Source organism: Calypte anna, chromosome 1 (assembly GCF_003957555.1).
Source record: "Calypte anna isolate BGI_N300 chromosome 1, bCalAnn1_v1.p, whole genome shotgun sequence".
Classification (NCBI taxonomy): Eukaryota; Metazoa; Chordata; class Aves; order Apodiformes; family Trochilidae; genus Calypte; species Calypte anna.
Genome location: NC_044244.1, coordinates 70,373,930 through 70,401,844, shown reverse-complemented (window position 1 = coordinate 70,401,844; position 27,915 = coordinate 70,373,930). Strand labels below are relative to the sequence as shown.

General features: G+C 34.0%; 1 protein-coding gene across 1 annotated transcript in view; it reads right to left on the bottom strand.

Annotated features, from left to right (window-relative positions):
• The window catches only part of LRRIQ1 (leucine rich repeats and IQ motif containing 1), a 106,769-nt gene that overhangs the window by 30,657 nt on the left and 48,197 nt on the right, over nt 1-27,915 (bottom strand). Inside the window, exons 19-23 of the mRNA XM_030465526.1 lie at nt 22,440-22,529; nt 21,594-21,715; nt 20,897-20,992; nt 20,472-20,557; nt 12,501-12,602 (exon numbers count right to left, since the gene is read on the bottom strand). Coding sequence (XP_030321386.1) covers nt 12,501-12,602; nt 20,472-20,557; nt 20,897-20,992; nt 21,594-21,715; nt 22,440-22,529 — 496 coding nt within the window. The remainder of the gene's footprint in view (nt 1-12,500; nt 12,603-20,471; nt 20,558-20,896; nt 20,993-21,593; nt 21,716-22,439; nt 22,530-27,915) is intronic.

Below are 27,915 nucleotides of genomic sequence, written 5' to 3'. Positions count from 1 at the left end.
TTTGAGCGTGCTATGTGACAAGACACTTATGCCAACTATTAGAAAAAAGTCAGTAAAGCAGATTTACATTTTGTTAATAATTGTCCCGTAATTTCTATAATCAAGTAACTAAAATATGTAATTTTTTAATCTCAACTTGGGAAAAGTCTTTATATGTTTACTTTTGAGAATAAACATTTTTCCTAGATAATTATCTGAATAATATATGAACTGTTTTTTTACGAACTCTTGTTCATCAACACACATGATGTATATGACTACCATATGTGATCGGTACTTAAAGAGTAATTCTGCAAGTGAAGCACTAAAATTGTTCTATCAATTTCAATATGTAGTTAGGTTCTGAACACATATGAATTGGTCATGTATTCTATATATTATATATATGCGTGATTTTCAATTGAAAGGGTTTTATTTTGTGTGGGTGGAAGTCTTTCTGGCTTACTTTCTTATGTTGACTCTTAATACCTGTTGGTATTTATTCCAGGTACTGGAACAACAATTTACAGCTCTGTCAGTGCAGTAATGTGTAACAGCAGAACCGCTCTACGTTGTCAAACATACACACAAAGTCTACACAGACTAAGTGCAAGGCTGCTGTTTAATTTACTTTATAGAAAAACCCAGAGGTTCCACTGAAGATCAGGCCTGTCACTATGCCAAACATTATATAAACAAGGCTTGATTTAATGCTCACTGAATTCAATGGAAAAAAAGTCTCAGAATGACCTGGTTCCTTTTCTTAAGACTCTGAATCTAAAGTGAGTTAATCCCCAAGTGTGTACAATGCTTATACATTTACATCCATCTTAAAAATAAACATAAATACTAAACTTCTGAGTGACTACAAAAAAACACATAAAAGTACTAATTCTTCTTCCTAAGTTATACTTACTTGGTTGATAACATAATTGAAGAAAATAAACAATATGAAAGTCCAGTGTCTTATGGATCTATTAGGAAAAGAGGATTCCATTTGTATAGAAGAACAGGTAAAAAACCAAAAGAAAACAGACCCACAGTTTGCCTGCAAGTTGCCCCACACTGATTCTTATTTCATATAGCTCAGAGAGCTTAGTATTTTAAAAGATTTCTTGATTAGCTGAACTGAAATTTTCAGCTGGTAAACACATGAAAAATGCAGTAATTGGAACATAATATGCAATTTCAGATAAACCAACACATATTCAAGTCTATTCAGCCTGAAAGGAGTTGAACAGACTTAATTAATTAAATGGATTTTGCATCAGTCATAGTTACAATGGCACATTTTTTTCTAACATTACAGAGGTTTGCATGATTAATCTCACTGAATGAAGAAATCAGAGTTGAAAAGGGAATAAATTAGCCCTGACTCCTGTTCTTCCAGAGAACTTTTTTGGCCTTCAATTTAAATTCTTTTTTATATGAGAAAATGAACAAAATAAAACCCACACTTGGATATTAGATGTTATTTAATCTTGCTTAAGTTTGATTGCAAATATTTTATTTTTGAAGCAGGTGTGTTTAAATTGTTACTTTTTAACAAAAATTTTAAGCTAAAATAGCTACAAAAGTCTCCAACTCACTGACTTGTATATGTATGTATGCATATGTAAAATTAGCTTAAACAGGAGGGAATAAGTTAAATAGAGAAAGATTCTGAATAGGTGAACTTGCCTCATGTACATTCTGTTTATATTTGCCATAGCTTTCAGAACAGCCATAACTAATTAACTTAAAAGTATAATTTGTTTTACCTCTTGGCTAACAACAGTTAAAACAGTTGTCAGTCAGTTCCTAACTTTGCCTGTTCGCAGCCAGACATCTAAGATCCTGCAAACAGCACCAGAATTTACAGAGCATTAAGTTCTGTTACAAAAAGGAGTGAAATCCCACAAATTCTAATTAGTTAAGCAAACTAACACTGGAGATTACAAACCTTCAGCAGCTAATCTTATACTATTTACTCCAAAAGAAGGGAACAGGCAATCATATTATAAGTTTCACAGTCCTGTAGACTAAATTAGTCTATTAAAACTGAGCTAATTTACATTAGAATTTGTATAAGATTAATTATATATATGATTAATTATAATATTTTAGCATATGTATTTAAAAAAGTATTATTTAACCAGTCAAACCAAGATTTTACTTCCACTGTAATAGATATGGTCATAAAGAAAAATGAACAGCATTTCATTGCCAAGTTTGAGTGTAACAAGAAAATATGAACTTTTTACCCTGTATCAGAGAACTTGCTTTATGAAGGAAGATTCTAACTTAGTTTCCTTTTCATGCAAGATACAACAATTTTAACACAATGTAATTCGAGTGAAAAGAAAACAGAATTATTTAAAACAGTTGAAGAAAAAAAGAAACACTGAATAGTAGTATTTCCAGCCTTTAAAAAAATGTAGCTAGTGAAGTAAGCAGAAAATATTATTGGTTCACCAAGATTTTTCTGGTTTTCTGTAAAGCTATATACATTGATTAGAACCAGTTTCTTAGAGGTATTGATACAGAGGCAAGAAAAAGGTACATGTATCTGCAGTGAGAACACAAAAAATGTATTTAAGTAAATACAGAAACTTGTCTGTAATTTGTACCACAGTTCTTGAAACTCTCTTTAAAACCTTTGAATTTCTCCATAATCTTGTTCAGTGAATTCATCAAGGGATACTAACACTGGAGAAATGTCTGAATAACACCATCATCCTCAAGGCAGCCAGGTCTCTGAACACTCTCCTGCAGGATTCTGGCTAGAAGAGGAGGAAAAGAGGAGAAAAGAATGCAATGATGTAGCAAAATAGTCATTAAAACCAAGATATCTAATTTCAACGATATTTGAAAAGCATTAATTTTACTCACCTTCTCCTGGATTCCAAACAGATTCTTCATCTTTCACCTGACTAGTCCTGAATAACTACAACTCCCAGTGCTCTGGGTGCTCATCAGTACTGTCACCTTGTGCAAATGCATTAATTATGCAATGAAAAAAAAGGGATTTTCCCCTACTGTTTCTATAATGAACTAACATTGTTCATGGGGAGTCATAAAAATATATAACACTCTCATAGGGCAAAAAAAGCAAATTTCAATGTAAGGAATAAATATGACGCATGAATAAATCACATGCTTATTAATATAGTGAAGTATTAATAACAAAGGCACAAAACCCCAAAATCCTGAACAGGCATAACCATGGAGGAAGCAACTTTTAAAATTTATTCCAAGCAAGCTTTTATAAATATTTCCATTTGCAATAAATGAGAGAAGTTTGAAAGAGAATTTTGAATACAGGGCACACAGCTCACATGATATGATGACAGCCTATGCAGCGTTTTAGCCTATGTAGACCAGAATACAAGTAAAGTCTGACAAAACCTAAGAAGGCAGACCTGGCTAAGAGTCAGGAGTCACGCTTATTAAATTGAACTCTCAGGGGTATCATGCAATCAGAGGTCACAATCGAGGCAACAGAAGCAATGTCACGATATCAGAGAAAGGGCCAATTCAGACCTGCTCCCTGACAGGCAGTGAGGTCACGGCTCGCGGCAAGTAACTGTATTAAAAGGGAATATTCTCTGCACACTTTTAGAACTGTCATCTGAACAAACAAAGCCAGGTCATTGGTAGGTTAAATCAGAACTTTCTGCCCTACTAGCACATAGCTCCCTTTCTTTTTGAATTCACTACTAATTTATCTACACTCACTACAATAAAATATACATCGGTTCCTAAAGGGAATTATCAGTAAATTTAGCTTTAAAATACACAGTAGTTTTAAAAATCTCCATTTTAAACAGTTAAATTCTACCTTTGACAAGTGATATCCCTGCTCTTTTCATGAGCTGAAAATTACTAAACTTGCTTCATAGAAAACAATAGGCATGCAAGAGCTGTAGGGAAATGGCTTTCCACAATTTCTTAGTAGGTCCAATACTCAATCTGCATTTAGAAACCACTGAAAGAACGAAAGCAATAAGAAATCTGTTTGTTTAATGATGATGGTGAAAATTAAATAAAGTTCTTCTCTCTGGCTACATGGATTTATTTCTTTTGTTTCAGGGACTGCGTTACCTATGAGATTATACAAATGTAGCAATTTATGAAATTATAACTATGTTAGATTAGTTAATGTGACAATAAACCTGCAGAGGAAGAAGTATTCTAGACTGCCATGTAAATAAAATTTCTCTGTGTATACAGCCTTTCATAAGAATATGAGAAAAAAAAAAAACCCTCGAAAATTCAGTATTTCTACCCTTTTCATATACACAAACCAGATAAAATATCTGCAGTGCACACATAAAACAACACAAACCTGTGAATTTCAAACAACTGCTAAGTATTTCTGTATTGCACAGGGTAAGAAATGAACTGTAAAGTTCTGAAGTTGGAAGATGTACCTTAGAGAAATAACACAGCATAGGAATTACACTGCATGACTGCACATTTTTATGAAAATGTTCAAGTTATTTACAATGTCTTATAAATTCACCTAGGTTCACCATACATATTATTTTATAGATTACAAAAGGATTTGTAATAGATAGATTTTATAGATTACAAAAGGAATAAGACTTTGGTATAAAAGTTAGTTTTGAGTAGCATAAAATATTAAATACTAGATTAAAATTTTAGAGTCCTGTTTAAATGTTTTGCTTGACAAATATTGCACATATTTATTAGTATCTGAATCACAACATTACTACTTATAAAAAAGGAAGAGACTTAAATGTGTTTTCATTACTAAATACATGACAATGGACATTTTGGAATACTGTTTATCTCTGACTTCATTAATAGCATTAATTCTCCATAATACCATAGTCCCCATTACATAATAGAAAAAAAAAAAAGAATTCCTCTGCAAGAAACTTTAATCAATTACATTTTTAAATAAATGAAAATTTCTGGGATGAAGGCCTTCCTTTAATTCTTCCAAAAAGTAATTAAAATACATAGAGATATTGCTGTTAAGATGTATTAGCTACAGGAAACATTTCTTTACATGTGATTTAAAATATATCATGTTGTCCAACTGAAACAAGATTTCTACCTATAAAATATTTCTAAGAATACATTGTATTCCTTGTTTATAGTTCTATACCAAATGGAAATTCTTCTGCAAGTTGAGCATTTGTGCAGTGTAATATTCATAATACTTCTATAGACATAGAACATACATTTTCTGTGGCCAATGTCAAAATACCATTTGCATACCAACATGATTTTAACATGTGAAATACTCTCTTTGGAAAATGCTTGGAACGTATCTAAAAATGCACATTTAATGACCTTTTAATTAGCAATTAGTTTTTTGAAGTGTAAAAAAGAGTACTGGGTATAAACAAATAAACAAGCCACCCCAATACAGGCTGCAGTCCCCAGGCATCCAAACAGATGGCAACAAATTCAACAATTACTTTTAACTAGATGTACTAAATCTGAGTGCTGTAACACTTTATTTTAGAGGAATTTAGCCAAACCTATTTTCACTTACCCCCTCCAACCAAATCCATTTGGATTTAACTTGTTGCTAAAATTATCTGTCTTTTGCACTCTAAGACCTGGGTCACAACCTTACTTAGGGACAGGAAATACTTATCAGGTCACTGAGTGGTCAAATGAAAAAGGATTTGAAATGCTTCGGTACTCAGGGGTCTATTCATCCAAAATGATTGCCTTATGTAGTATTAAAGCTGTGAACATGGAGTCAGTTTGTTTACGTACACATTGGGTGACTTGCAGATATCTTCACTACCTCGCTGTTGTACATAAAATGTCAAGGAAAGGAGAAAAAAGAGAGAATCTCAGAAGATGCAAATAAAACTATTTGAGCCACCCTGTTACCTTATACAACATAAGAAAAGCTAGTTTCCAACCTCTGGTGACATTTTGGATAAAAACTCATTCCTACTGAAGGTATAATTGGGTAGTTACAGGCAAAATGCAGCAAAGGCTCTTTATTATGAGCAGTAAATGACTATGTAATGGAAGCACAAATGGTAGCGTACACACTGTATAAAATCCAGTTATTGTAAGTTAGTTGAAGCAAGCACTCTCCAGCTCAGAGATAACATTTAAGTCTGATGGACTAATAAAGTCTTGATATCACCACAACAAATTCCAAGTCTGCAAAACAGTGGAGACATAAACAAAGACATAATACACAGGCAGCTGGAATATGTAAGAAACTTCTAACATGTAAAGACTGGAACAACAGTGAGAATCCATGGTATTAAGTTGGTATGTACCTATGACAGATACCTCCTTTCCAGGAACTTCAGACAAATAGAAAGGTTTTTTGGTTTGTGTTTTGGTTTGGTGGGTTTTTTGGGGTTTTTTTGGTTTTTTTATGTTTGTTTTTTAATTGAATACAAAAACCAAGAATATTACTAAAAATTCATATGCCTAGATATTTCTAAATATTCAGACACTGAAGTTCACTGCATAAATGCATTCAAATGATATTTTACTTTTTAAAAACAAACAAACCAAAACAAACATATACCATCATCTCAGCTTCATTCCATGAATAGTGAAAAAATCCTACAGTATAATTGATGGACAGGAGGCTAGAAAATTAGGCACAGATTTTATTTTTTAGTTTTATTTTATAATAAGAAACTGGGCCACCAGAACTATGTAACTGAAGCTTGAGTGCATGCACTGCAAGGCCCCTGCAGTCTTTTACAACTTTTCAGCGTACCGCTGTTGTGAACTGGGTTTGCACTCTGCCAGCAGAGCAGCTCTGACCCATGGAGAGCACTCCTTCAGATCAACACTGCCTCAGGCTTTACTGCTTTCTCCAAGAAGTCTTACATTTCAGGCATCAAGTTGAATTTCTTCTGGAGATGATTAACCCAAACCCATGACAGATTTTTTCCAAGATATCCAACTCCTTATGTTTATTTTATCCTGGCTCTTTTTGGATGTACTGGACACAAGTAACCTACTCATTTTACATGTTAAAGGGCTGGTGGAGAGCCATTAATTCCTTAAAATGAGAAAATATTTCAATGAGAGAGTTCTGTTGTGTGAGCTCAAGCTAAATAAAAAGAAACAAAGCCACAGAATTCTGATTTTAAAAGATAGATCCCCTTCCACACTACAGGTTTCTGTAATGCATTTTCATCGCGTTTCAGGACAGATCTGACATTTTCTGGAAATGCATTATTCTGTCATTTTTGCCAGTGCTGTATGGTTTAGAAAGTGCTTCCCTAACGTGACATACAAATTTAATGACTGGGTGGTATGTAATAATTGCATTTTACTGTAAACATGGCAATTCAGCTAGTAGAACTGCAGCAGGGCCAGTTTTAGACTGTGGTTATTAATTTTCTTCAGACCACAGCTCAGTAATAGATGACTTAATTTAGAAATGGATGTTTACAAACAATGAGCTTCCTGGGAGATGATGCCATTTATATTTTCCATTGAAAATAGATAATTTCTAAAAGACAAAAAAAGCCAACACTAATTACTAGCTACAGTTCAGTGCCTTTTAAATGCTCTTTAATAACAAACAACAAAATATTTAAAGCACAGAAAATCATGAACATCCACTCTCATTTATTTAAAATGAGATATTTAAAAGAATTAATTTGAATTAATATACATTCTGTTTAATTGCCACATATACTTCTTCAACGCTTCCATATTTTGTAACACAGAAAATCTCAGAAACCATGTTGATCATTATGCAATAATATTTTAATGACCTCACGTAATTAACTCAAAGATAACCTTAAATTACCACTTTTCAATTTCTTAAGTTCACATGATTAATTAGTGCTACTAATGATAATCTACAAGAATGTCTTGCAACATTTTCCACTTGAGACTACAAGGAGTTTCATAATCGTGAGCTACCTTAAAGTTGTGAAATAGACATCTTCAAAAGGATCCCTGATATTTATATTCCAATCATATGACATAGTCCAAAGATCATTTTACCTCTTATTCTTGTTTCAATATGAAAAAAAAAATGTTATTTCTACTGACAATTTAAAGAGAAATGAATAAATATTTCCATAATTAAATGCCACCTGAGAAAGCATAATCTGTTCATTATGAAATTTGTTTTGGTAAAATCTGTCTTAACATTATACCCATTAAATTTTCTTTAGTCACCAATGAGCATAAAATGACAGGAAATACAGTACTGCCAATTAGAACTACAAGTTCCAAAACTGCTACAGTAAATAGATCTTGACAAAACAGACCAATGCATTTTTAGAATAGTTAAATTTCCTGGCACTGGCCATTTTGCACATTACTGGGTGAAGTTAAGTTGTATTGTTTCCACTTCTTTGAAGTACCACTGACAGATATGGATATGACTAAAAATAATTATATGTGCCAATAAACCACTTAATCCACATAATTAATTAGAACATAGTTTTTCAGAACTTTGTAGACTAAGTGAATCATGTACAAATAATATTTTCCAACTTTGTAAGTTTAAATCCAGCTTCTCATTCAACAGAAATTATTTAGCTAAACCACAAAAATTGTTGAAGTTGATGGATTAGAGGACCCCAAAAGTCATATAATGTTGCAAAAGCTTGTAGTATAACAATGTTCTAGGCCTGGGGGCTCCTTTAGTTTTGAGCTGCTGGACTGGGACAAAGCACTCACACTGTTGTTTGGAAAAGTAGGTATCCTTCCTTTGTGTAAATGAAATTACAGACCCTGTAATTACAGACTGAAAACTGGCAGGGATGCTCTGTTACACATTCAATCAGGACTATCTGGAACTTTTCAAGAAAAGAGAAAGTCAAGGATAGATTCTTTTTTCCATTCCTGATCTACTTTATCCAAAATAATCAAGGTTACTAACATCAAATAAATGTCTGAAATAGCCCCCAGAGAAGAGGAAAAGCAGTCATGAAGCCTTCTAAAAATATGCTACCATCTACAAAACACACAAAAATCTACAACATTCTTTGTTCATTAAAACTATAAGCAGATGTATTTTATTTGCCAACTAGCACTGACACTCAACAACCACGCTAGAAGCATAACCCTGTCACACACACAAAAACCCCAGTGTAATATAGATAATCCCAGGAAATGTCCAGCAAATCATCAGAAGTGAAAGTACTTCAAGCCAGGCTTTCACCTGCCTTCAGTTTTTTGATCAGGCTATAGTTTCTTTGAGAAGCACTAAACACATATTTACACTTATTCTCTGGCTTACAATAATGTACTGAACTGAATATATATGTATGATTTAAAAATACTATTTATTTAAGTAATTGTTTTGATGAATTTGTATTATACAAAGAGCACATCCAGTAAAATAATTTTTAAAAAACTGAGAGAACATCTAGCGGAAAGCATTAGGATGAGGAAATGCACATGAATGCTACAAATTACATGAGAGAGATACATACACACACACACACACACATACACTAACACACGCTTAATTATATCCCCATGGTTCATGCCTTCACATGTTGCTTGTAGTTGTAAATAGTAAATTCTTGTCTGTCGAAACAATGCTCTCTTGTGCTGTTTGCCTGTGACTAATACGTGTACTATTTTGAGTATTGAGTGTACTATTTTGTGTACTGTGATTATACTGAGGCTCAGAGGAGACCTCCTCACTCTCTACAACTCCCTGGAAGGAGGTTGGAGCCAGGTGGGGGTTGGTCTCTTTTCCCAGGCAACTCTCAGCAAGACAAGAGGGCACGGTCTCAAGTTGTGCCGGGGGAGGTTTAGGTTGGACATTAGAAATAATTTCTTTACCGAGAGAGTGATCAAGCATTGGAATGGGCTGCCCAGGGAAGTAGTGGATTCTCCATCCCTGGAGATATTTAAAAAGAGACTGGATGTGGCACTCAGTGCCATGGTCTAGTAATTGCAACGGTAGTGGATCAAGGGTTGGACTCGATGATCTCTGAGGTCCCTTCCAACCCAGCCAGTTCTATGATTCTATGATTCTATTGTGACATAAATGCAAAATAATGCTCCTCTGTGGGGATTTTTGTAACATCAGAGAGTAACGCATTATGATGCTTGTAAAATTTAATGAAAAGGTATGATGTGACTCAAGTTTTAAAATATATTTTCCTACAATCTGTATGTCAAACTAGAGATATATGAATTGTCCCCTGGGATCAAAGTTACGCACAAGTTTTCAAAATTCGGTATCAAAATGAAAGATATTAATCATATATTTTAACTAGATTACCTGTTAAATATTCACTATCATTATGTGCTCCAGTTTGAAAATCTAAAACTGTTCTAATTGTTTCACTTCAGAAGGCACCCGCTTTCAAAAGTAGTTATTCTGATATTTAACAGAATACATGTACTTGCTGTTGATGCTATGGTTTCTCCTTCCATTTCCCAATGTTAAGAAATAAAGCAGGAATATATATAATGCACTTTTTTATTGTTATTGTTTTATTTATTTAGTGGTTCATGAAGGAGATAGATCAGACTCCAAATTTTCTGCCACAGTCCTGACTACCAGTCTGTGAAGGTAAAAGGCCTGGAATGGAGGAATTTCCACCATGCAATGGTGGTCTGTGTTCCCTCTTAACTTAAAATACAGTGTCCAAAAAATCTATGGATACAGAGTGAAAAGATTCAATGTTTTGCTACACAAAGAATTTCCACTGCAGAACAGACCCAAAGAAATCTATGCCAGGTAAAAGAGGAAGAAACAGTCAAAAGGTGAGAGGGTGGAGATGGGACAAAAGCTTTTCTCTGAGGCAAGAAACGACTGACAAAACAACTCTATGAAATTATGCAGGTGCATTGCTTTGTAGCAGATAGCATGCAAAGTGTTACCAAATTCTATATTTAGAAACTCTTATTTGTCTCTGGTGGTATTTCACATACACATAAATTAACTCTCTGTACTGCACTCTGGGTTCTAACCCACAACCTAGTGTTTTCTGGCCATATCATCTGACGTAGCAATGCATCAGGCAGAAGGACAATTTTATATTCTGGTCTAGCAGAAGAGTTTTGCTTGTTTTCCTGAAGGCTCAGCAGGTTGCATGTAAGTAGCCAATAACAGATTGCTGAAGAAAATACCAGTTTGTTAGCTGGCAAAAGGGGTACAAGGGTCCTTGAAAGATGAACAAGAGTGTCACTACAGTGCCTGCCTTTTGATGGCTAATCTGCTACTGTCTTCTCTTCATGTATTCAAACAATAGGATCAGTAAATAGAATGTATATACTGGATTCCCAAAATGGAGAGAAATGTCTTCTGGTAGGAACAGGAGTGGTGACCCTGGTGGCAGGGAAGCTAGACTAAACCTGTTCTTACTTTAGGGCATTGAGCATGGAATCAAGCTTGTCTCTTTGAACATTCACATTACTGCTTGTTGTTTTGGGCACCCAGCGTCTTGAAGTCAGTCTGCAGGTTCTATTTCTTCAGCATGTGATGAATTCTGGCATGTAAGTGTATGCCACAGGAATAGATATGAGACACTGGGACTGCTAAATCAGGCACAGAGTCTATATTCTAGCTAAAATCATGCTTGGATCCAAGGCAAATAATAGTGCAAACTTTTTTCCTCTTCAGCATTCACCAAGAATTGTTTCCAACCAAGATGGAAAATGGGCTCATGAATATGAAGCAAATTTGTTCTTTCATATAGCTAGGTTAATTGACTGAATTGTGGTTCAGGTATAGTCAGACTAATTGCACACGTGTTTCAGAAAGCTCTGATTTCTACCTTCAGTTGGTGAATGTTAACACAGCATTATTTTTATTGATTTTACTTCAATTTGGTCTAAATCAGATAGCATATGTTTATGTCTTTGAAAGAGGTAAAAAGACAGAGGTCACAGCTTTGGGAGTACAATTCTGTGTTACCAAAGGAATGAAAAGAGTCTAAAAACAATGCCTCTTCAGATGGTCTGTCTTTTACAAGGGTATATTAAATAATCTTGGCCTTATTGCAATTGTACTTAAAACAATTGTACTGTAACATGAATTTCAACAGTAAAAGAGCTACATCAATATTTGAATCATTTGGAAAGACAATTTCATATTTACATGGTGATTATTCTTCTCTTGTCTTCTGTCCGTGGTGAGTTTTAAGCCTGTATTTATGAAAGTAACTTTCTATAAATGTGTTAACAATTATGAGGAATTAAAGGCTAGATTCAGAAAAGGTGACAAGGAATTAAGAATTTGAAGTGATATTTAATTTATAAAATTTTATCACAGGGCATTGTATTTATACCTAGATGACACACTTTGATGCTTTTAATGATGATTATACTTATGATGATGATTTAATAATAATAAATAAATAAATTAGGCACCAGTTCATTATTAATCTCTAGGAGTAACCCCCCACCTCCCCAATGAATTGAAATATTTCACTGCTGTAACTTGAGATACCCAGAAACAGATAAGAACCTTGAACTCCTGTCTTCATTTATGCATATTGTTTTACATTTCAAGTAGGGTTGCTTAAAAGACATTACAAGGTATATATGCTCATATGCATAGAGATAAAGTGAAATACTTGTTATACCTTCAAAGTAATCAGTGCTTCTAGGCTGTGTCTTCCTTGGTGGTTTCATGTAGAGATGTTTATTTTCATTGTTTTTGAACAACGCCAGGCGCACAGCTGGGTCTAGACGACAAGAACAAGTCAAAATCAAAGGTCAGACCTGGCTCATTCATTCCTTCAAGCAGTTTTTCACCTTTTAGCCACTTAATAAATGAAAAATGAAAGTAGGTTTTATATTCACAAGGATTAAACTTTATAAAATAAAACAACAGAAATACATGGGCAACTGAGAAGCAAAGTGATCATTTTGTAAGACCCTAACTCTATGGATCTTTTAGCTAGTTCATCTCTAAATTAAAAATAAATTCTAAAGCATATATTTGCAGACAATATTAACAAAATCTGTTTTTAAAGCTTGAAATTAAAGCAGAAATACTAACCAAATGTAAGCCAAGCACTGCTTCTAAAAGCTTTGGTTCAGAATGATTCAGCAGTCTATATCAAGTAATTTACACAGAGAAAATGTTAACAGAAGACAAGTTTATTTTTTCAGGCTAAACTTGCAGATAAAAAGCTAAGTTTCTTCCATGCTTATTGAAATGAAAAATAGTCCAAAAGTCTATAGAGTCATCCATAGGCCACAGCATGAAATCTTGATTAGTTTCATAATTGTTACCTTGAAAACTTTAAAAAGAAGCAAAGATGCACACAGAACTTTTGAGAAATCTCGATAATACATTAATACATGTTCCTAGACTGGAAAAAATATGAAGTTTAATTAACGAAAGTTGAACTAGCACAAAACCACACAAGTCAGGAAAGTTGATTTCATGCTTTATTTTTTATGTGAAGGAAGAAATGGTTGCTTGACATGGGAGGAAAGAAGGAGTTTTAAAGGAAATAGTGGGTTGAAAGAATATGAAAATTTTACACACTGTAGAATAAACCAGTTACTGAAGAAAAAAATAAAAAGAGAGAAATATGTAGAAACAAAAGCAAATATATAATGTTGAGAGCAAAAGTACATAAGGTTTTGTAGGTAAGACACTGAGCATCATAACAAGTAACAGAAAGCAATTGAAAAAAATCAAACAGCCATGTTTAAAGAAGAAAACAGAACTAGCAGAAACATACTTTCTCAGGGATATCTGAGAAGAAAGGAGGCAGAAGAGGTTTTCTTCTGCAAAGGTGACTATAAACTGTCAGAAAAAGAGGAAAAATAATAAATATAAAGAGGGAAAACAGCAATAGAACCTAGAAACAGCAATGGAACAATAGAAAATAGCAAGCAAGTAGATTCAACAAGGAAAGGTCTCAGTTTTCAAAAAGAATGCAAGTGTAGCAAAACTTAGTATGTGAGACAGTGCCAGAACAGATACAGCAGGAAAACGGAGAAGATGGAAAGTCTCAAAGAGCATTCAGACAGAATGACATGACTAATTACATCTGATGCTTCATTTTGAGCTTGACCATGCTTATTGAGCAAGGTTATAAAAGTATCTATAATAATGCAACAAAGTAGCTTTTTGTTTTGGTTTTTTTACTTACAGAAATAAAGGATTAGAATGTCCTGTTAAGTCAGCAGGCAATTTCTTATGAAGTTTAGCAGCAAATTATAAAGTTGGTTTTGACTAGACAAGCTCAACTTTTTCTCAGAGAATGTTCTCTTGACACAAGCAAGATGACACAGACATACTGTATCTTCACATTGCAAGCCCAGAGAAAATCTCTAATGGGATGTGGATACTTTAAGAGATAACACTTTGAGAAAATACATCAAAATATTATGTTATGTTATGGTTATGTTGTTATATTATGGCTTTGAGCAACCTAGTCTAGTAGAGAGGCAACCCTGCCCATGGAAGGGAGACTGGAGCAGAGGACCTCTAAGGTCCCTTCCAACTTAAGCCATTCTGTGATTCTGGTCAGCCCACAGCACAGCAGCATTTGGCTGACAGAATGTTCTTATTCCTGCCAACCTCTCACAAAGCAGCAAAATTGATTAACAAAGGAATCATGACAAATAGAGATGGAAGTAATCTAGGAATCTGCCTTCCCAAGACAGAATCTGTGATACCTTATACTTTGTTATCACCAATTGTCTATAAAACATTTGTTTTATAGGATTCTTATGGCTTCCAGATTAACCCAGAGGATGTCATATTTTAACCCACTTTTACTGACTAAACTATAAATTCAATGAAACAACCAAAGAAGCACAATAAAAATAATTATTAGATCCATTAGTTTTCAAAGTAGATTATACGAAAGAATCTATAACGGAAAGAATAATTTTATTTACAAACTGGACTGTCAGGTTGTAAATAATTTTACTTTGCATAGATGGATAAAGTAGGCCTGTTTTAGCACGCCTCTCAACCTAAAAACAAATTTGTACCAACCTAGTGTTCTTCAAGGTAGCAAGAGGGGCTGCAGATCACAGTAGGCTTTATATAAAAATATATTGAAATAACAATACATTTTATAAGTTTTCTTTGAAATTTTACAGTATCAAGCATAAAAATATTTCTGGAAATTATGAATTACAATTGTATTTTCTTGTACTTGTAAGATATATAGCTATATAAGTACAATACACAAATGTACAGAAAAAAAAATCTTTAATTACAAATTTACCAGCATTCAGCATACAGTGTTGGTACAATACTGGGTTGATAAAAAGACTTTTAACTTCTAGCTTTATGCTACTTATAAAACCTACTCCAACCATTCCAAAGTTAAACTATATCAAGGACTTCTGGGAGAAGTCACATGAAGTTATTAGTGCCACCCTAGATTTTTCAAACAATTATTTGTGCATAAGGATACCAAGAGTAAAAAAGATCCATGAACTGGCAAGAAAGGGAAATGACGGAAAATGTTCTTCTGAGAGATTCTATCACAAGATTTATCTCTGAGTCTCTGCAAAAATAACTTAAATAATCTACAGGGATTTAACACAGTGCCAGACTACTTGGATTTATACCTATGTGGATAAGCTCAACTGTTGCCTACAGCTCTTTTGTTATTAAAAATGAGTCTTTTTCTCTATCTAGTCCCAAATGTATGCAATATTACATAGATTACTTTATAATACTAGTGCTTTTCAGTCTCTGAGTGAGCTAGGGAAATGAACTGCATGTATGCTTTGATGATAAGCAATCAAATGTTTTAGATTTCACACAGAGAACTGTGAAAGAGTCCAACAGTTCAAAATCATATAAATACCTTCCTGGATTCAGGCATAGTAATTGAAATGTGGCTTATTAGATGATGATCTGTGCTGGCAATCTAGGAACCAGGGAGGTAATTTAATGCATATTGCTTGGTTGACTCCAAATATAGAAGATAATATGGACAAACACAAGAAATGTTACAGGAACAATATGGAAGAAATAGTTACTGCCTGATCTGCCTCCACTTTTGCTAAACAACTTGAGAATATGTGAAATGGAAAAACGTTTGTTGTGCAATATCTGTAATTAGAAAAATATAAACATATCTGTGCCAACTTTAGAAAGTTGATAAATCAAAGTAGCAGCAAGTGACAGATGCTTATCTCTAAGATAATTAAATTTGCAAATTCATTTGGAAGGAAGATCATATTTTGTTCCACAATTGGACAGCAATTAGAACTCCAACTCATCCATGGTTGGAGTTCCCAGATAATACTGCTACATGCAATATACAACAGCGAAATTTTCTTTCTTTCTGCTGCTAAGAAAATATAGATCAGTGGTCATTTATGTAATGAGTAACAAGGAACAATAATATACCCAGATTTTTATTCCAACTGTTGTTAATTCAACAAATCAATGTCGTATAATAAGATCATCTGTTTCAGGGTTGTGGGTTTTGAGGGGGATGGCTTGATAGCTATGAGGTTTTTTTCTTCTTTTAATTAGCATTGCATTGCTCTCTCGAATTCTTAATTAGAGCTAAAAATATTTGTAAACCTCTCTGAAGCATCTCTATCACTATGCCTTGGTTTTAGAAGCCAAGACCCATTTCAGTGACTTTTAACCTTTTTTCTTTTCCTACATATGTGGCAGTTAAGAATTAACATCTCATGCTGTCATCAACAAAAGAGCTTTTCTATGGTGGAGAAATGGTTAAACAAGAAGTAAGAGAGTAGCATAAGGGAGACAAGAAAAGCAAGAAAAGGCTTCCAGACCTCTTAAAAGAAAAATAAGATAACTTTCAGAGGCTATTATAAAATCCACAGAATCAAGGAAATTCAAAGTTAAGCAAGAAATTCTGTAGTGCTGTGCCAAGATATCTTTAGGAAGCTAGGATTGTTTTGAATCACAGATGCTTAATTTTTAAGCATAGTGAGGTGCATTAATTTCTACTGTATTTAGATTGTTAATTAGAATTTAGTATAGAATTTTATGCACCCATAATAAACAGGAATATTTCTGACAACATGCCAGTTTTCCTTGGCTGCAAAATTTCTGGTTTCTTGCCCACACTTTTTGCATTATCTTACTGTACAGTAAAAATAGTTGAAGTAGACACAGCCTACATTTGGTATCGTTAAAATACAGGCCACAACTTTATTTAGCTACATAAACAAGCACACATAACTGTAGCGGATTAGGGCGTAACAGGCCTTAAGGCCATTAGTTGGTGGGACTGCTCTACTGCAATATAAGCATTGCCTGAATCACTCCTTATTATAAGGTTATGCTACTTTAAGCTCTTCCTTGTAATACAAACCACAGGATTTAATGCACTTGCTAGTATTTTCCGTATTTTTTTCACTGCTGAGAAGATACGTGGCCAGACATACGAGGTACGATACTTCTCATTTACTTTTAGATATCTACAGTTTAACTCTGTACTTCAGCCAGTTACTTTAGGTTTTGCATAAAGGCAATAGAGAACTATAAGGGCTTTTACAGAGAGATTCAAGTAGCATGTTTTTGAATTATGTTTTAGGAGGAAATTAGTAGGTGGCTGTTTATTTCTCAAAAGGAATGCAGATGGCTAGCTCAGATGTGGACTTCTATAATTAACCAAATGAATCCCATCACTGTTGCACCAGTAAAAGACAAACATTTTATATGGAAAATGAAAAAAAATAAATTCCCACTTGAGGAATTTAACTTGAGGATGCTAAGAATCTAAGCTCTTCATGACTGTCTAATACAAGTTCCAATGCAGCAGATGTCTTGACTATATCAAACAGCAATTGTAAAACACTCTGAATGGAGACTGATTTAACACTTCACATTTGTGAATCTCAGGCCAAAGGCAAAGTAGTTTGATAGCATATGGAAGCAGACCATTTACTCTGACAGGTCATTTCTTCCTACAAAAACCATCAGTATCATAGCATTAGCTGCAATTAGTCAGATGGTTACCATGGAAATGCTCAGTGTCGTATAAAAGACGTTCAGTATGATGTTGAAACCTTAGCAGAAAAGCTATCAGTGTATTTTTTAATATCTTATAATATCTAGTATCTAGAAGTTTTAGATTCTGTTGTTACTTTGCTTTTTGTCAGATATTAAAATTTTGCTCTTTAGTTAATCCTATCAGTAAACGGATATAACATGTATTTATTTTCATTTCTAAGTGGATGCTGGTTATTTATTTTCTAGTGGTTAAGAATCTGTATCACTGACTATTTTATTTTAGTTTGCATACCTTCAACTACTTTAAGTCAGAAAGTTTAAGAGGTAGCAGTTGCAATTATAACACTGATGATCTGGAAATGCAAAAGAAATAAAAGAAATGATAATAAAATAAATCCTACATGATTCCAGTTGCAGCTTCAGTTACTACAAGATGTATGAAGCTCATGGACATGAAGGTGATAGGAAGCTAATTTCTATGCAAATATTAAAAGACAATGTTAACACCTACTTACTGGGATGAACTTCAATCTGTTTTTAAATATTAGAGGGAATAAAGTGACTTATGGAATTCCTGCTTTAGTAGGGTTAAACTTGCAGCAATGTTCTAAGATTATGAACACTCTCTCTCTCTCTAGTTACATGGGAATTCCTCTTTAAGTATCCTAGCATGAGCTGTACCACAGAGATCCAAGGAAGATAAATGGCAGCCTAATGGATCTGGTTACAGCTTTGTGATCTGGATCTGGCTAGCCTCAGGATTAAGGTATACCTGCTCTTAAATGCTGTGAAGTCCCTCTGTTCAATCAGACCCTTAATACTCTGACTGGAAGTAGATGATGTAAAATGCAATTATATAAGCAGAGATTCTTCTCACAAGGGGAATATTTAATCCCCTTAATATTTAATATTAATATTTAATTTAATATTGTTACACTATACAATATAGTGTAACAGCTGAGTTTTAGCATCAGTTTAAGATAAAAATACTTCTTTAAACTGATAAAGTCTACTTGGTCCTTAATGACCAAAGAATGCTGGTATGCTGTATGACAAATAATAGTCAGCATTATAATCTTTGTACTGAAAAGAAATTGAGTGTGGAAATCTTTGTATTGAAAAGAAATTGAGTTCTGGAAATTAAGCAATTAAGCTTACTGCTTCTCTGAAAAAAAAAAAAAAAAAAAAAAGAAAGTGACTGTCAGAGAACTCTATATAGGAAAAATATATATCCAGTTTATTTTTGTACTTAATAGTTAAGAAAAAAAAAGAATTCTTATATGAGGTAGTGTCAGTAAGAGAAAATTGAAAGTATAAAAACAGTTTAATATTTTGTTCATTTCTGTCAAACTGGTAATATACTTTAAGAATATTCCAAGTGATACATTAAAAAGCTCAACACAGAAATGCCATATGAAGTGACTTAAAAAAAGTTAATATAGACATATCCAAAAATCCATTAGAAGTATCATAAGAATAGTACAGCAAATATTATATCCTCAATCAGGCAATTATGACTGTATTAATTAATACTAATATAAACCAGAGAGCATATGCAGGAAAGATCAAATAACTTAATAAGCTCTATTAATTAAAAAATGATACACAGACCACCAAATGGAACATCTGTAAAAAACAAGTTCCATACCAGATATTTAAAACTTTTTTTTTTAATTTTTTTTGTCATTTCCATAACAATAAAGCAAGGCTTGTTGACTCCATGCCTTTTTCTCCATCCCCCCACCCTCCCATTTATATTTTTTTAAACTGGAGATATTTTTGTCATATTTCATCTTCGCAGAATGTTTGCAGCAGAAAAAGCTATTCAGAGAAATACATTTGTTAACTTTATCTGCAAGGTGATTTTCCTCCCCTCCCAAGAGCAAAATGTCTTTCAGTATTTTAAACAATATATATGAGATTTGCAATGTTATAAAAAAGAGGAAACTTGACTGTGACTTGTGATATAACTTAAATCATATGCAAATAAAGGTACAGTTTCCAAAGATCATTTAGAGTTGTATCCTGTTGTTAACCAGGCATTTATGTATTTTAATTTTTCTTATATTAGCAGTGAATTATTAATAATTTTATTAACATATACAATTAACATTTTTATTGTCATATCATACTAACTGTTGATGGTTCTAAGAAAGGTTCATTGACTCAAGTATCTGAGAAGAACCAGAAGACAATTACAAAGAAGTTAGAGATGAATTATCCATTTCCACAGTGAATATGTAATACAAAAAAATATACATCAAACTGTCATTTTCATAAATAGCTCTTGCATAAGTTTTAACAAAGACTCCCCCAAAGAGAAAAATACAAAAGGCAGAAATTTCCAAATCTAGAAAAAGATAGAAGAACACAAAGAAAAAAATTGTCTGTTAAACGTAGCTGTCAAATATTCAACTCCAAAATCCTGTTTTATAAAATCTGAATATTTTACCACTAGAACAAATTGATTTCTTTACAGACATTTAAAGTTATTTTTACTGATTCATACTCTACCTTCATGCAAAGTAATTTTTAATGTTTTGCAAGCAAACTTTTCCAAAGAGACACTCTGTTGAGGTTTAGGAATATAAACATTACATCAATAAAACAATTTTTCAAACTGTTGACTTACCTAAGCTTTTATTACTGTATTTTTTGGGCTTCATTTTATGGGCCCTCTTCAGCATTAGCTGTACAGTTGAAATATCCTTAAAACCCCTAGGGGAAGAAAATAACTTCCTAAACATTTTACATATATTATGTTACATCAGCTGCATATTATTGTATATTGTACTTTTCAAAAGGAACACAAGTATATAGGACTTACGTATAGTACGAAACTTTCTAAATTACACAGCTACAGTGTTTATCTTAATATTGCATTATTGAAATTAAATAAGCTGGGCTCCAAGACACTTGTAAAAGCAATTACATTAATTTTCACTTTGGTAGAAAACAGAGGTTCTTGAAAGGTGGAATGTAAAAAAACCAAGCTACAGCTAACTATACTGTATCCCTTCCTCTAAGTCACTCTGTATGCAAAATAGCTTAACATACCATTCTTCTGAAATTTTCTCTTCTTTTTCAGACATGAACAAAAATTTCTTTTTTTCCTTACAGTCAGAGAGCTGTGACATGCTTCCCTTCCCTGACCTGAAAACAAAGGATTAAGAGTGGCACTGAAAGGTAAGTAAATAAGGAAGGGTCTCGGGTAACTACTTTGCAGCCTTTGTTATTCTGCAAGCTGTTTGTGTGTTTTAAAGGCACTTTTGAAGCTTGGAAATATTACAAAAAAAAATCTATTTTAATACTCCAGGAAGGCTTTATCTTGGAGAGTAATAAAAGTCTGCCATCAATTTGAAATGTTTACATTTCAATTACTTGAAGCATATTTTAGTCTTTTCTCTCCAAAAGAATGCAGCTGTGTAAGAAATCCCTTTTAATCTTTATCTAGTCTTACATATATCTATTTCAACATCTTTTTTATGATATATGTGAAAATAATTAAGTTTTATGACTTATGGTCAAACTGAGATACATAATAATATATGTATTCTTACATTCTCAATTCTGGTAGTCAATTAAAAATAGCAACTGAACTGGATGTATTTGCTTTTCAAGAGTAAATACATTTTAAGTCCTCTAATATATTAACCAAAAGTAGCATCAGAAAACAGCCCCAAGTTGCCCTCCTTTTGCTTTTTGTGAAATCCAAATGAACTAAAAATAATGAAAAAAAAATTATTTAACTTACCTGCTATGAAAGTCGATATTTTCTGCTGAATATGAATGTGGTCTGTTAACATGCTGCCAAACTTCTTGTGGTGACAAGGGCAAACTATTCGAATGTTCACTGGAATCTGAAGGCCCAGAATGCTTTTAAGTAAGAGAAAAGAAAAAAAATCATGCAGGTGATGATTCCTGAAAGATTGAGATTAAAATGTGTACGTAAACCTGCATCAGGGTTTATATAATCTATTACTGTAACATAATAGATTTTTACCAGTGATATGCCTATTACAGACCTTCTTTCAGCTAACTAACTAAATAGGGCAAAAAGGTAACTCTAATCATACTTAACACCTTCATATATTATTATATATTTGACTCCTTTCTTTTAATTGTAGGAAATAAAACATTAGTAATCCTATGGCTATAACAAGAAGAAAAAAAACTACCAAAAGAAAAAGCTAAAACTTCAAAGTTTATCAAATAACTAGCAGACAGTATAGTTCAATGACCTTTAGCTGTTCTGAAAACATTCAGCTGTTGTCATATAAAGCAGATCTTAGTATTTTTAGAGTTGTGTGTCAACTAGCAATTTTTAATCCACTGCCAAATGTACAGATGAAGTACATCATCTTTTTTTCTGCTACTGTGAAGTCAAGTGTTGAAATAAATCCAAAATAAAGAAAAAACTAAGCAAATGAAAGAAAACCTAAAAAAAAAAATTGTATCTGGGGATGAGGAGGAAGTCTGAAACTTCTAAAAGTAATTGTGTTTTCCAAGTCAATAGATTGTCATATTAATCACCCCAGAATAGCATAGCCTTAAAGAATGACTAAAGACTGAAGAATAAGTAGTTTCTGTGACATGTTACCTTTGGCCAGTGCAGCTGGTTTGAGAGCAGGAGTGTTTTTGAAGGGAAACGGGTGGTATCTAGAGTCAGCCATTCCTTCTCTAATGCAGCCTGCATGAATGAGTAAAGTCAAATAGTGCACTGATAAAATCAGTTTAGTTTTGATAACTTTTTGCAAAGTCTCTTTTAAATTGTCTTACAAACTGTTTCAAGTTGTATATCAGAACTGCCACCTGCAGAGCAACAGAATTTAAAACGCTTTTAGAGATGCTGTGTTGTACTTATTTTAAATAAATCAGAATAACAGGCTTTGGATTGTGGGGTTTCTTGGGTGGTAGGGGTTTAGTTTTTCGGTTTTTTTAAATGAGATGCATCCCCTCTTTCTCATATGCTTGTAATTTTTTCTCAACATTTTTATTAAATCCAAAGTACTAAAAAAGACTACCAAATTCTGAAAAATCCAGACCTAAAGTACTCAAAAGTTTAAAAACCATTAATAGCTTTGTCTGCTGTTTTTGACTGATTGTGTAGTTTATATGCAGGTATAGGTGGATGATTCTGTCAAACCTGCTTTTGTTGAGCTAAACTGAATTGTTGAATTGTTTTTACTGAAATTTGGGATTAAAAAGCTGTATGTGCCTATTCCTTCAATTAACCAGTTTTATTTTTGATGTAATAGAATAATTTACAAACTAAAATAATAGCTTGGAATGAAGAGGTGACCAGATTAGCTACTAACTGGTGTTTATTATACTTCAAGGCAGAATTCAGTTTTCTTTCATAAGAAATAAATTTAGATTTTGTTTCAAACTTAACCTCTATATGACTTATTTTTCCTATACATTCTTGAGTTTTATGACCATATGTTCTTTCAATATATTATGATAAGTGAGAGAAGTAAATTACTCCCACACAGTAAGTAGATACCTCTGAAGAATTTAGCTTCACTTACACAGGGCTCAGTCACTCAGGTACATCTTACTTCAACAGCAAAAAAGCCTAGGATTCATTTTTTTTTTTTTTAAATGTCAGATTTATCAAACTGGACTACCTTTCTCCCATTCAAAGAAGACTTTGAATTGTACTGATTTCTGACCCTGAGAAATGATCCTAACTTTGGATACCTGACTGTGTAGTCTGGGTGAACAAGAAGGTCTTCCAAGCCCTCTGAAATTCTAAGTGACAAAAGGATCATATCTGCTACTTTGAAATAATTACCTCAGGTATTGGTCACATAATTTAGTGAATCTTTGACCACGATGTATTCCTGAGATAACTGTGAACAAGTATTATTCTTCTTCCACTACGACCTAGCTTTTCAAAATAAATATTCAGCTAACTTTTACTTTCACATCTTAAAAGGGATGGGATGCATTCTTACATCATTGATGCTACTTTCTGGAATTCCTGATTCTTTGACTGCATTATATTTTAGTTTTCATTCTTTTAATAAAATTTTACAAATCTGTATAAATTCTATGCCCTCATTATTAAATGATGTATCTTTACCAGTCTTCCCCTTCTTACCATTTCATTTAATGACAGATACCCAGCATTGTCATTTTTAGCATATCTCCTCTCTCAGGTGGCTATGTTAAAAAAAATCTATGTAAATACACTGCAGAGGCAGGCAACAAATTAAATGCACCACATTCTTTAACTGTGATATTTCCCTACAACCCACTACTCTATCTCTCCTCAGAGATTACTCTTATGCTGATAACCACTGAGTGGTTGATTCAAACAATATTAATTATAAAATACAAATAGTCACAGTAAAAATCTATTCCAGAAGTAGACTTTAAAAAATAAAATTCCTAAATGAATCACTTAAAGACATAAATTTGGTAAAATTTGGACACAGAAGACTGACATCTTTGTATTTCAGCAAAGACAAAACTGTGACATTCAAGTTTTGTGGTTGCCAAGGATCTATGCATAAAATGGTCAAAATGAGTAACTACGAAAAAGAAAGAAAATCTGATTGATGAAAATTGTATTTCTAGCTTTTCAGATGAGAATCTGGCCATGCAATTCAGTCGTAGGTCAACTCAATGTCTGCCAAGATGTGTTTTCAATATTGCCGGTATATAAAATATACGAAAATGGCAAATTTATAAAGTATTTTCTTCCTGCTCTATTTGCAGAAGAAACAATATAGCTGGGAGTGAGATAAGACTTCCATTCCTTGGAAAATTTAAATGTCAATCAACTTACTTGGTGTGTCCATTAATTACTGGGGTATATAAGTAAATATATAAATAACAGCAAATGTGATCCAAGTTCCACTGTCAAGCTTGCATTCTAGCTATTTGAATTTTTACCTCTCTAATGAAATTGTTAGTGATGGAAATCAATAAAATAATGAAATACAAAAACTAACACTCCAATGCTGTTGTTAACTTTTTTGGGAACAAGAATCACTTAAGTAGTATACTGATTGAATCTTTTTTCTTTTCAGCTGTACTATAACCCAAAAAAAGTTCTTTGCTTTTAATATTTAGGTTGAAATTTTCCTCAAAAAAAAATTTTAGTTCAGTGTTTCCACTGAATAATTCTCTCCACAGTATTTTTATTTCTTTCATAGCCTATATATAAAGACAGTATCTATCTATATATCTATATAGATATAAAGACACTGTAAAGTGTCTTTCAGTGTTCAAAGTGTTGAAAAGGAATATCAATGAAAATATAAAAACATAATTTAAAGGTAAGAAAGTGCAGGAGAAAAAATAACTGATTTGTCATTAAGCCCATTTGGAACTCCTATGAATGTATAGGATCTTATAAAAATATACCACACTGTCATTTGCTTTTGCCAAGATAAATAAACACATAATTGACTTCAAATACATGTTCTTTCACCATGTTTATCTCTAGAGGTTCTGACAGCACTAAGTTCAAGAAACTTCTATCCGTATCTTTCCCATAAACACAATCTTAAAATATAACTAATGCAAAGGTTATGACAGTTTTACCAGTACCTCAGGCTAAAAAATAGATCTATTACCCCTAGCATTCTCCACTAAAATACCCAGGGCAATCGGAGATGAATACAAAGCAAATAAAATTATAATGTTTGATTGTATGTTCTACAAAACTTGTAATAGGCATATTATATTTATGCTTATTTCTAAAGCCAAACTGGGGAATTGATTTCACAAATACTGAGGTACTTAACATAGCTTTACAAATGCACTAATCACACACCTTTGATTTAACAGACATTACAGAATCAGATGGGAGTTAGAAGGGACCTCAAAAGATCATCGAGTCCAAACCCCTGCCAGAGCAGTGTCACCTACAGGAGGTCACACAAGAACATGTCCAGGGGGGGCTTTGAATGTCTTCAGGGAAGGAAAATCCACAACCTCCTGGGCAGCCTGTTCAGTGCTCTGTCATCCCCGCAGTGAAAAAGTTTTTCCTTATATTTATGTGGAACATCCTATGCTCCAGGCTGCACCCATTGCCCTATATGCTATCACTGGACATAACTGAGAAGAGCCTGGCTCCATCCTCCTGGCACTCGCCCCTTACATATTTATAAACATTGCTGAGGTCACCCCTCATTCTCCTCTTCTCCAAGCTGGAGAGGCCCAAGTCCCTCAGCCTTTCCTCACAGGGAGATGCTCCACTCCCTAAATCATCCTGGTGGCTATGCACTCAACCCTCTGATGACCCTCCACATCGCTCTTGAACTGAAGGGCCCAGAACTGGATACAATATTCGAGATGCGGCCTCACCAGGACAGAGTAGAGAGGGAGGAAAACCTCTCTCAACCTACTAACCACCCCCCTTCTGATGCACCCCAGGATGCCATTGGCCTCCTTGGCCACAAGGGAACATTGTTGGCTCATGGTCATCCTTCCATCCACCAGTACCCTCAGGTCCCTTTCCCCTGTGCTGCTCTCCAACAGCTCAGTCCCCAACCTGTACTGGTACCTGGGGTTGTTCTTTCCCAGATGCAAAACTCTACACTCTTGTAAGTCATGAACTTTCTCCCTGCCCAAATCTCCAGTCTGTCTAGGTCCCTCTGAATGGCAGCACAGCCTTCTGCGGTGTCAGCCACTCCACCCAGTTTTGTGTCACCAGCAAACTTGCTGACAGCACACTCTATTCCCTCATCCAGGTCATCGACAAATATATTGAATCATACTGGTCCCAGTATTGACCCTTGAGGCAGTACATTAAACAGACTTCCAACTAAACCACATCCCATTGACTACAACTCTCTGGCTTCTGTCCTTCAACCAGTCCTCACTCCACCTCACTACCCGATCATCCAGGCCACACTTCCTCACTTTATCTCCAAGGATGCTGTGGGAGACGGTGTCAAATGTATTCCTGAAATCAAGATAAAATACACCTACTGGTCTGCCATCACCCATCCACCTGGTTATGACCTCACAAAAGACTATCAACTTGGTCAGACATGACTTCCCCTTAGTAAAGCCATGCTGACTGCTCCTCATAAGCCTTTTCCTTGATGTGCCTGGAGACAGCATCAATAGTAAGTTGTTCCATCACCTTTCCAGGAATGGAGGTGAGGCTTACCAGTCTGTAGTTACACAGATCTTCTTGCCTTTTTTGAAGATGGGAATGACATTTGCTTTCTTCCAGCCCCCAGGCACCTTTCCAGTTCCTCACGACTTATCAAAGATGATGTAGAGTGGCCTAGCAAAGGCATCCACCAGATCCATCAGCACCCACAGTTACATCAAGACCCATGGATTTATGGATGTCCAGATTGCTTAACTGATCCTTAACCCAATCCTCATCAACCAAGGCAAACTCATCCTTTACTCTGATTTCTTCAGCAGCCTTAGGGGCCTGGGGCTCCTGAGGACATCCTCCAGCTGTATACACAGAAGCAAAGGAAGGTGTTCAGCAATTCTGCCTTCCTTGTATCCTCTCTTACCAGGGCACTCACTTCATTCAGCACTGGGCCTACGTTGCCTCTACTGCTAGTTTCATCTGCTATGAATTTGAAGAAGCCCTTCCTGTTGTCCTTAAACTCTCCCACAAGGTTTCATTCCATGCAGGCTTCAGCTTTCCTAGCTTCCTACTAGTTTACCCAGAGATGTTTTATGCTTCTGTATCCACTATTCTTTATTTCCAGTATTTGTCTCAAATCAGAGATGATACTGATTGCTTAAAAGTCCCGATTTTGACAAGCACATAAAACATAGACGTTTTTAATTTTTTTGTTACAACTTTGTAGAAAAAAATGAACTTCAACTTACTGTTTAAAACAAATTTTTAACACTATTAGACACTATACAACTATTCCTGCTACCATTCTTCAACCTAAGGAAGGTGTAAATATATGTAGATATGGCTTTTTGCCTTAATTTTAATAATAAAGCTTCCATGGTATTAACTATTTCCATTTGCCCATTAGGATCAAGAACTTTTTATGTTCATTCACAGCAAATATTTTACTCTTTGAGAGTCTAATCCTACAGGGTTTTTTCTCCCCTTTTTGTAGGTCAATAAT